Here is a 12132-nt window from a genome sequence, read left to right as displayed (position 1 = left end):
TCTGGCGTCTTAAACACTCTAGCTGTTAGGGCTTTCAGGATTTCTGACCCGGATCACCTAAAAGAAGAGATTGAGCACTTAACCTCTGTCTTCAAAAACCTTGGATACAAATAATGGAGTATCAAGAAGGCTATAAGAAGAGCTCGGGATAAGGCCCTCTCCAAGCATCCTCCTGAAGACAAGAAAGAAGATTCTGGGAAGGTCTACCTTCCATTCATCCAGGGGATTACAGATAAGATTGCAAAAAATTTAAGGAAGAAGAACATAAACACTCAATTTACAACATGTGGAACTATAAGGCAGATGATGAGGTCAGTAAAGGATAACATCGATCCTCAACAACTCAAGGGTGTGTATAAGATTGACTGCTCTTGTCGTAAGAGTTATATTGGGGAAACAGGTCGATCACTGAAAATAAGACTAAAGGAGCACGTGGCTGATATAAAGAATGAGAGATCCCGTACATCGGCGCTTGTGAAACACTCGTCCAAAACCAAACATCATGTGTGTGTGGAGGACGCTAAAGTGATTGCAAGAGAGGATAATTATCACAAAAGAAAAATCAGAGAGGCCATCGAAAATATGAAATTTCCTCAAAACCTCAACAGGGACAATGGGAGTGAAATTAGTGGAAACTGGCTTCCCCTGATCAAACAAATAAACCCCTCCAGGGCTTTGGAAGCATAGTATCAGGGTCTCTTTATAAAAATAAAATTTAATTAGAATTTAATTAGATTAATTAAATCAAAATTAATTAATTAAATTAAAATTTTATTATTTAATTAATTATATTAATTTAATAAAAATTGTAATTAATTCTAAATAAGAATTAAATAAAATTTCTCAAATAATTAATAATAATAAAATAAAAGAAAAATAAAATAAAATAAATTAATTAATTAATTAATTAATCACTTAATTAATTAATTAATTAATCAATGAATTAATGAATTAGGCAATGAAGGCTTAATAGGTTAAAATGGTAAATATCAAAAATTAATTAAAAAGAATTATGGTTATAATTAAATTAAATACAGTTAATTAATCAATAAAATTGATTAATCAATAAATTTAATTTAATTAATTAATTAAATAAAAATAAAATTAATTAATCAATAAGATTAATTAATCAATAAATTTAATTTAATTAATTAACTAAATAAAAATTAATTATTCAATAAGATTAATTAATCAATAAATTTAATTTAATTAACTAATCGAATAAAAATAATAGGAAGAATTATAAATCAATTATTTAATTAATCTAAATAGATCAATTAAATCAAAATTAATTAATTTAGTTATTCTATTCTAATTAAAATAAGAATTAAATAAAATTAGCCAATTAATTAAAAGAATTAATAATAACCAAGGATTAACATTGGATTAATAAATAATTAAGATTATAAATTAATCTAATTAAATTAAAGTAATTAATTAACTAATTAATTAGAATGGTAAATAACAATAAATTAAATTAATTAATCAATTAAATTCAAATTAATTAATTAAATGAAAATAAAAACAATAAGTAAGAATTATATTAATTAATTAATTAATCAAATAAAATTAAATAAAATTAAAATTTGTTAAATTAATAAAAACAGGTGGAAGGAAATGAAAAATTAAACTTATTCATGAATCAGATATATCAATTAAAATAATTTAGGTTCTAGGTAAATTAAGAGGAATATTTAATTTGGAAATAATAATAATATAAATAAATAAAAATAAATGAGAAAAAAATTATGCTTCTTAAAAATTAGGGTTCTAGGTTTATTTATACCTAGGCCATTATAGCTCTTCTCTCAATAAGTTTTCATTCATATTCTTTCTGATTTAGTCTTGATGATGGACCCCCTTTGGGGTTTGAAACGTAGACGGAATGAACATGAAACTGTGGATAATCCGGATCATACCACTGCAAAAAACTACCACATAAACTTAAAATTTAAATAAACGAATTTTTTTAATTAAAACGTGTAACATAAATTTCCTAAACACCTTTTCAAGGAGGTAATAAACTACTTGTATATTGGAATGTGCATACTTTATTTGTCCATGCGCATTTCTAAAGCATGATTACGCTGCTAAATAACATGTGTTTACTTTCCCATGGGTTTAATCACTATGTTGAACTTTATCGATCTATCTTAAACCATGTTTGCCTAAAAAGCTTTACTCTGTGTACCATGGACCAGTTAGTCTGATTCTGATTCAGTTAACTCGCTGTTATGCATGACGTTAATAAAATCAATGTGACGGCCCCGCGTAGACCTGTTATAAGCGTGATTTAAGTTCATTAATTATTAATATTCGTTTCTTCACAATGTCACATTACTCCATCTAATTAAACGTACCTTCCTCGTCATCATCATTCACTTTCCGATAAGCACAGGCTATGTGGTCGCCGCAGCCACTCTGGAAGCTGCACGAACGCGTTGTCCATTCGGTTAACGATGTCAAATTAGCGCACCTCCGATCAAACACACCTTCCTCGTCAGTCTTCTCTATTGGATAAGGAGAGACCATGCAGGCACACCGGCCGTTTGGAAACCGCGCACGCGTGAACGCTGTTTCCACACGGTATAGCGTGTTTAATATTCAACTCTGGCTATATATATACCGGACTAATTCCCTACCATTCATTCATGTAATCTAATCTGCTCAGGAATTTGAGTATTGTCAGCGGGTAAAAGTCATTGTCTGCATTTCCTTACATTGCATTGGGATCTACAGATTTGATTATTGTAAGGGTATATAAGTGGTTTTCGAATTTCCTTTCAAACCGTTGTAATTGAAATCAATTTCGGAAAGCATGTCTGAGAATAAACACCATCACTTCCACCATCACAAGAACCAGAACGCCAACTCGGAGGCGACGCCGTACGAGAAAGCGATGAAGGAGGAGAAGCACCATAAGCGAATGGAGCATTTAGGTGAACTGGGAGCAGTCGCTGCTGGAACGTTTGCACTGGTACTATATATATATCTCTCTTATTCTGTAATTTTTAGTAAGTTGATAAACTAAATCAGGTTTATAGAGTTTACCTATACAATTATAGGATTACTAATTCTCTCATTGGGTATGCAGTACGAGAAACATAAAGCAAAGAAGGATCCAGAGAACGCGCACAGGCACAAGATTGAGGAGGAGATTGCAGCAACAGCTGCAGTGGGAGCTGGGGGCTATGCCTTCCACGAGCATCACAAAAAGAAGGCAGCCAAAAAGGAAGTGAAAGATCATCATTTCTAGCCACCTGCGCCCCGTACCTATGCTTTAAAACAGTTTTCATTCTTTCGCTGAAAAAGTCATCCGTCAGGTTGACACTGGCTTCAGCTTCATTCGTTCATTGTATCTCTTTATGATCCTAATAAGCATTTTAACGTAAATACTTAATAGTATTGTGATGCTGTTATTGTTATTAATATTTGTATGGTGATTCTCAGTCCACCAACACCTCTATTCCAATTCCATACCTCCAAAATTCCGAAATCAATCAATTCCATACCTCCAAAATTGTCATACCTTAAAAGACTGATTTAACATATTAGTCAACCTAATTATACCATTGGGAATGAAAAAGACTGATTTAACATATTAGTCAACCTAATTATACCATTGGGAATGAAAGATACTTCTTAATATCTTTCTAGTGGGGAAAAATGGTTTTTGTTTTATCTAAATGCATTTATAATTAAAAATGGATTGTGTCTTTTATAATTGACTATACATGTATATTGATGAAATTACATTCCATTACATTCAAAAAAATATTTTATAAAAAGTATATATCTTCCAAATTTTATTTTGCAAATGCCGTTATAAAATGTTTGGTTATTTATCAAATGCCTAGATGTTCATTCACATTCCCCACTTTCCCATGACAAGTGGCTTAGCCCTTAGGAATGTGGACTACTAAAATGCCCTCTCATTCTCATTCTCCTCCACTCTTGGAATAAAAAAATCAAAAAATCTGATACCCCATTTATGGCCCATCATCAAAGCCCTTAATTCACTATTGTATTTCAACTTCAATTCTCCCTTTAGATGTTTAGCTTCTTGGAGTTAGATTTGGGATTTGGGTAGAGAATATTAGGTTTTTTAGCCTAGATAACTTTAGCATTTATGGCGAGGGTTTGAGAAGAGCTTTTGCTTGGGACTGAGAGTGGTGGAACTTCTGCTAAGTGGTGGAACTTTCGGTAAGATCCAGTGGTACCAATGGAATGAATATGTTGACAACAATGAAATGATTCTCGTAAATTTTTGGAGTTTGTAACAACAATGGAATGATTTTAGATTGTGCTATTGGTAAGGTTTTGTGTCATTCTTCATTTATTTTTTTTAACAATTATACTATTCCTGGTAAGGTTTTGTGTCATTCTTAATTTTTTTTAATAATTGTGCCAATTTTCTTTAACTTAGGAAATGATGTTTTTTTTAGAAATTGTCTCTCCATTCTAATCCATCACATGTATTTGTTTCATTTTAAATAATGTGTTAGCCTAAGAGCCTCAGCTTGTAGAATAATTTGATTTTTGATGTTGCACATAAAATAAGTTGTGAAATATAATTGGCTTGCAAATCACCCACAATAGGAAATAGGGAATTACATCAATCTGGACATGACTAGAAGCAAGGAATTACATCAACTTATTTGGATAAGACAATAAGTATAATTAATACTCCAATAAACTCACTAACCACTTATCACTTAATCAAAAAAATAAACCTTGACCACTCATCCAAGAAGCTTGCTTTTTGCCATCACTAGAGCTCAAGACTACAAATATCTAGATGCGTACAATGTAGCTAGAAATAAATGAAGAATTGGAGCCAGTGCCTTTGTAATCATATTCCATAACTAATAACTTATTTGATAATCGTATGTGGTTATGGATTGACTATACTCTTGATAAGAAATAACTAATGTTGAAGCTTGCTTATGGATTTAACATGGGTTGTTGAATTGATTGACAATATTCTTGATATGTAATAATTAATGTTGAAGCTTACTTCTAGATTTAACAAGGGTTGTTGAATTTCACTATTTCAACTTCTTTTTTGTGAAATTTAATTTCTTCATTTTGTCTTTTCAAAATCAATACACACGTAAATCTCGCAGAAAAAAAACTTATTAAAGAAGCACAATTCATAGAGATTTAGATTTCAATACAAGTACAATTTATAAACATATAATTTTTTTTAATATGTTTGATAAATTTATATTGGAAAAAATAAATAATTATAATTATAATTTAAATATTAAATATATATAAATTTTCATGTTTAGAAATTTGTAAATTAATTATATTTTAAATAATATATATAATTTAAATATGTTATAAAAAATTAAATGAGATATTTTTTAATATTAATATTAAAATTCTCAGATTTAATAACATTTCCTTTAAATTATATATAAGTGTTATTTTTTTATATCTAATTACATTATAAACAGTTGTTTATGCTACCATGCTTGCGAAATAAAAGTACTTGAGTAACTCGCACGTTCTAAGCTTTATTTTTACTTTATTTCATCAATTTGCTTCCTTTCTTTTGTCTCTTTGACTCATTTTTCCGTAGTTGTATTCAACCTTTTTTACTCCAACCTTTCCTTATCAAACGTATTCGATTCGCATCTTCCTCTACTAGGGTTAGTGGTTAGGCATGGGCATGGATAAACGCAATAAAAATAATTAAATGTGATTTGTTTGCCGCCTTATGAGGTTTCGTTGTTGAAGAAATGCGGAGAAAAGCTACCATTAGGGTTTTCCTTGCATTAAGGTTTTAAGTGGTTAAATGCGGTTATTTGGTGGCTTCTTTATGTGGTTTATTGTTGAAGAAGTGGAAATAACAAGAGGGTTTTCTTGCATCAAGGTTTAGGTTTTAACTGCTAAATGGTGAAATATTAAGATTTTATTTGATGTATTATTTATTTTAGGTTTAAAATAATAGTTAATATTAAAATAAATTTGATATTATATTATTTTTGTATTATTAATTTTTACTTTAATATTATAAAATTATTTTTAATATTTAGTTATATTATTAATAATATTAATAATGTTTTTGATATTAATATTAATATTATTATTGTTCATGAGTGTGATTGGATGCTATGTTAATGTATTCTTTGATGTGAAGTTAATAGTTTAATTCCCTGTCTCGATTAGGATGATATATTGGACATGATGAAGATGTAGTCATGCTAAGCTTACAAAAAGAAATGTCAATAATATCATTAATAATAATATTTGTAATTCCTTGATTGGGATTCTATTTTGATTTATGATTTTTGTTAGGTCTTGCCGGACAACAATCGCGCCTGTAATCAATAAAGTGTCAAGGTTGCAGTCATGCACCGCACAATTCCTTTAAGTGAGATATGCCTCGTTTAATTTAGGTTTTGTGAAACATTCCCCTCGAAATCATCTTGATTCCTTGTGATAGGTCTTAAATTGGATCTCATGTTCCGGTTAATATGTATACCTCAGTCCCTTAATTTCCTCCCCCATTCCATCTTCCAGGAGGTAGGTGTTGACAAAAGCAGCAAAAACATTATTTTCTCTTCCAAAAATATCAGAAGCCAGTGCTCTTGGTTCAATGACTCTCATATATGAAATATGGTTAGAGAAGGGTGTAGAGAGAGACAAGAAGGCCGAGGATGAGGGAATTCACCCCACTCTGCCTAGCACGATGAAAATGTAGAATTGTTTGACCCTGATATACTAGCCTACATATGCATCATGGTGGCTTCCATGGAGGCAAAGTGTAGGTGTTTAGGTGATGGCCATTGGTAAGTTCAAAAAATTGTAGTGCACCATCTTTGGACCTTGGAGGGCGTGAGGGAAAAGTAGAATGAATGATGGCATAGGTGGGTATTCAATTCAACAATACCCATCTGGTGCTATGCAATCTACCCAGGGTTATAGGCATTGATTTACCTCATGTTCCTCTAACTTTGACAACCACTAACTCCATCGAAAGCTCTGTTGATTTAATTCCTCACACCACCCTGGTTCCCCTCCTCTCCCTTCTCCTCTAGTGGCAAAAGTGAAAGGAAAAGGCATTATTGTCCAAGGATCATTTCGCAACGAAAAACCTCAATAAATGACAGATAATTAACTGAAGCCTTCCACAAGTGTAAACTACACCATTAAAGCAAAACCCTTTGAGGAAGAAACGATTTCCTATTGCCGCTTTATCATCGAAGAAAATGGATAAATGGGTACACCTAGAAATGTTGGAGTAGGTGGAGAAGACCACAACAAAGCACAAAAGCACCAAATAGTTCCAAAGTGAAGAAAACACATTGATGGGGTTTCCCAATATTCTTTATTCGACAAAGTATTTCTTTATATTATTATGTCATTTAAGTTTCCATGGTCACACTAGTAGGTATCCTTTTTGCAGGGTCTTCGTTCAGTTTTATATCTCCTATCTACATTTTTGTATGGTCCATGATTTCCAATCATATATTTGCTCATACTAAAGGACCAACTGGTTTCCCTCTCACAGGAGATGATCCATCCCTATCTCTTTTCAATCCAGAATTAGCACTTTGCATACTTCTCCTCATCTCAACTATACCTTTATAGTTCTTCTCACAATGTACTCTATGTAAAATATTTTTGGTAATATAATGTTTTTTATTTGCCTAGAAAAAAAATAACAGTATTGTTAAAAATATAATATTAATAAAAACACTTTTAATAATACCATTAATAATATTAATAAATTTATCATGTTACATTAATAAATCAAATATATTATTAAAAAATTTAACAATATTAACAACATTAATAATATTATATACAAATATTAGTAAAATTAATAACTCACTTATTGAGCCGAGAGGCTCATTCTACAACGAGTGTGAAGGCGATGTTTAACTATGTCGACGTGTGTTCCTTTTAAAATTAAAATAAAATATTCTCTAAATAGAAAATTGATGTTAGCTATAATAAAAGGGAAAAAATTATATGTTATGCTTGTTTAATTAGTTGTCCATATCAACGAATATAATTTCATGTGAACTAATTAGAATTAAAAAAAATTGTGTGAGTAAGATGCTTAAACCTTACACTTTTTAAAATATTTTAACATGTGATTTAAAAAAAATATTTGAAGATCTACATTAACTATATTTTATTGACATCAATTTTATATATCTCTATATATACAGAAAAGTGTTAAAAGAAATTATTTGAATGTTGTATATAACAAAATATCCAATGTGCTTTACGAATAAAACATTTTAATATGAATTAAAAATATATTAATAACCAAAAAAAGCATTTTAATGTGCCCTAATAAAATCACTCAATTCACATTTTATGTTTAAAATATTTTATATATTGTTTTAAAAAATAATCAATATCACATAAACTTATTGAAAAAGATAAGTTTTTTTTGGTTAAAACATTTGAATTGGTCTATGCGTTTTAAAGTTTAACACTTTTTTGGGTATATGTTTGTTTGTCAAAATCTAACAAAGATTTTTTGGAATCACAAGTTTAAGTGGTGTAATCTCTATAGCATTCAAAAATAAAATTTAAACATTGAAAAATTACACATTATTTTTTGCACTCTAAACTGAGTTTGCACCTGAACAAATTTGATCCCTCGAAGCTCTTGTCAGATCCCTACTTAAGATGGATCTACGTTGGTTTTATTATAATAAAGTTTTATTAATGTTAAGAGTAACATTAGAATTATTACTAGAAATTGCACCAAATGTTGCAAAGGAAATGTCGTAAGGCATAAATTCGAGAAGCATCATGATATATAAACAATCATTGAAGATAAAAACTAGTAAAAAAAATGGAATTGAAGAATTGTGATTAGTCATTTAAACAACTAGGCAATGTTCATTTCTTTTTTGGAATAACATCCAAAATATTAAACGCACACTACAAATTGGTGACATGATTCACTAGGATCGTAATATTAAATGCACACTGCAATGCTCTGTATCTATTAGATAATGGAAAACGATAATTCATAGAAACAAAACTAATTTTCCATCTTGAGTCATCATGAAACATAATCATAATGATACTAAATGAAAATATGTCTAACATACTAATCTACTGCTTTACCAACCAATTACTATGGATGAGAAAGCGGTCTAACTTTTCTGCAATGTGGGAAATGTCACTTCTCCAATTTTTCCAAGTATACTTACCATTTTTTGAAAACCATTAAGAATCTCCCAATCACTGATCACATCTTCCATTCTTTCACAGTGAAGATCCCTTACAATGCTTCCACCATGTTTTTCAAAATTGAAAATCATTGTGTTAAAATCACTTCCTACCACATTATCTATGTGCTAGTGACCCTCCTTTATAACTGTTAAAGAGTACCAAAAATCTTATTTTTCACTCTACAATACTGGAACATAGAGACATTTATAAGGGACAATGATTCTTTTGACTACTTATCTTCTACTTTGAAAGCCACCCAGAAACATAATTTGACATTATATATTAGCATTAATCGGTATTTTTACCAAAGGCTGCAAATGTCACCAAAATCTCGCTGAGATCTTTGCGCTACACCCAAGGTCCCAAACAATTTTTCCGAATTGTTTGTGACAAGGCCATGGTCTCTTCTTCAGTTAGTTTTATTTCTTGGAGAAATAAGACCTGCAGTTTCCTCAAATTCACTAGTTATTTTACTTCCTTTACTACCTTTGGTTTGATGAGGTCTCCAAGTCTCCTAATATTCAGCAATGTAATTTTCATTTAGACTTTCAGAGAGCATACTTACCTCCTCCAGCCTTACATCTCGCATTTTCTTTGTTGCTCACGTTTCAAAGAAATTTTGTGATCTGAGGTTGGTTTCCAAGTTTGATAGTTTGCTTTGATTTAGCCTCTCTTGTATCTTTCTTAGAAAAAAATGGTGGAAGCATTGTAAGGGATCCTCACTGTGAAAGAATGGAAGATATCGTCAGTGAGTTTGAGCTTCTCAATGCTTTTCAAAAAAGGGTAAGTATACTTGGAAAAATTGGAGATGTGACATTTCCCACATTGCAAAAAGGTTAGACCGCTCTCTCATCCGTAGTAATTGGTTGGTAAATGGCATATAATGTATTTCTAGTATTCTGGCTCAAGGGGATTCTGATCACAAACCCATCAGGTTGGATTTAGACTCTCCATAAGATTTAGATCTGATTCCTTTCTGCTTTAATCCAGGGGGGCTCCAAAAGGAAAGAGAGGCTGGCCTGATAACTCATGCTTGGGCTATGCCAGTTCGCAGGTCTCTTAGCTATGTTTGGGAATAAAATATGAAGGAGGTGAATTATGCTCTTAGAACCTGGGAAAAAATCAATTATATGCCCCTGCAGCAAGAGATAAAAGAACTAATTCAAAAGATTGAAGATCATCAAGGCTTGATGGAGTCCAGACCATCACTCACAAGAAGTTAGAAGAAGAAAAAAACCTAGTAACCAAATATTTAAAATCAACAGGAAAGGAGGAAGAATACTGGCATCTCATGTCTCGAAGCCTCATGTGATATAAATACATCCTTTTTTCACAAGCATACTAAATAAAGAGAAACTAGGAATCGAGTAAAGAAAATTTCTTCTCGAGGTCACCTTAAAATATGTTTTTTCTAGGAAATTAAGAGAGGACTTTTTCTTCTTCAAGAATTCTAGGGACAAAGTAAATGGCTCGGAAATGTAGAAATACTTCATCTCATGTCTCACCTCCATTGTTTTGTATCAGGAAAATTCTCATCTTGTTAAGCCAATTAAGGAAGATGACGCAATTGAAACCATATAGTCCCTAAACATGGTTAAAGATCTGCGACTGGATGACTTCTTTATAATTTTTAATGTGAATTCTTAACTCCTCCATATTTAAATGAAGGCAATACCAACTCATCCTTTTTAGCTCTAATTCTGAAGGAGACATAGTTGTCCTCATTCTCTCGATTCTGGACAATCTCAATGTGTAATTTGGCCTAGAAGTTTCTAGCTATTATGCTCAAAAAGACAAAGTAAATGGCTCATTGGAATCATGTTAGAAATACTTCATCTTCATGTCATCCTCTCATTGTTCATAAATTGGACTAGAGATTGTATTGGAAGCCCGTGGATAGCTCCTTTAGAAACCTTAATATATTAGTGGCAGAAAACTTAATAAGGAACCCTTAAGTATAGAAAATAGCAATAAATATGTGTATCATTCCCAGTTTGCTGACGATACATTGTTGTTAGTAGCCTCCAAAAATTATTGCTCAGCGATTCAAACCAGTGTTGGATCAATATCTAGACCTAATGGATGAATGATAGGATGGAAACTTCAAAATATTAATGAAATTTTGAGATTCCCTTTAGAATGGAATGGAAATTATTTAGATATTTAGGAATTCCCCTTTTGATCGGTGCCTCTAATATGGAGAGTTGAATCGATAGCTTAAATAAATTTTCGAAGAAATTTCAAGCCTTGCTCAATGGCTCTCTTCATTAGAATGTGTTGTGATAGTTAAATATGTTCTATATAATCTGACCTTCTTGACCCAAAAGTTGTGCTCAATCAGTTGAGCTTGTTAATTCACAAGTTTCTATGGCATGGAGGGAGGAATATGAAAGAAAATTCCTAAACTGGAATGTAATTTGTCTTTAAGGTATTGGCAGTCTAAGACCCTATATTTATGAATATTGCTCCTAGAGAGATACTTATTTCAGATTTCAGTGTGTGGTGGAAAGTAAGAATTCTCTCATCAGGGTAGAATCAACTTATTGGGCAGGTCCAGGTTTTACTATTTGAAATCTGTGAAAGGAAGCAACCCCTCTTATTATTGATCACCTTAGTTATAGGTCTTGTATATTTTGAGCCTGAAGAATTCAAAATCCTTGCTCTCTCAAATTTATAAAAATGGGATATCAAAATGGAAGGGTTGGATCAACCTAGAGCTGGTGATTCATTTAAATAATTAGACTTTAGTGATAAATGGTTGTTTATAGGAGCTGCCTAAACGTGTAGCAAACTTCCCTCCCTTGCCGAAGTCTTATGTAAAATTCAGTCAGAGTGTTGATTGATCTGGAACTCTGACTGTTTTGGATGATCTGGTTTAATTTAAAATTGGGCAAAACAAACCAATGGGAGAATCTTCAC

The 12132-nt window shown here is 31.4% G+C and overlaps 1 protein-coding gene across 1 annotated transcript; it reads left to right on the top strand.

The window, feature by feature from the left end:
- Window positions 1-2674: 2674 nt before the first annotated feature.
- On the top strand, window positions 2675-3256 carry LOC149201470 (uncharacterized). Its single transcript, XM_089401283.1, has 2 exons — window positions 2675-2977; window positions 3095-3256. Exons 1-2 carry the CDS (start codon window positions 2819-2821, stop codon window positions 3254-3256), a joined length of 321 nt encoding a protein of 106 aa, XP_089257409.1. The 5' UTR covers window positions 2675-2818.
- Window positions 3257-12132: the final 8876 nt, after the last annotated feature.

Source organism: Pinus tabuliformis, chromosome 2_1 (assembly GCF_031772625.1).
Source record: "Pinus tabuliformis cultivar Carrire ecotype Pingquan chromosome 2_1, CPIR1, whole genome shotgun sequence".
Lineage (NCBI taxonomy): Eukaryota > Viridiplantae > Streptophyta > Pinopsida > Pinales > Pinaceae > Pinus > Pinus tabuliformis.
Note: the sequence above shows the minus strand (reverse complement) of the source record. Positions and strands in the feature narration are given on the sequence as shown.

Excerpts from the sequence above, each read along its gene's own strand:
- LOC149201470 (XM_089401283.1), top strand. The coding sequence starts at position 2,819 with ATGTCTGAGAATAAACACCATCACTTCCACCATCACAAGAACCAGAAC. Across the intron at positions 2,978-3,094 it reads CTGCTGGAACGTTTGCACTG|TACGAGAAACATAAAGCAAA; the intron begins GTACTATATATA and ends TTGGGTATGCAG.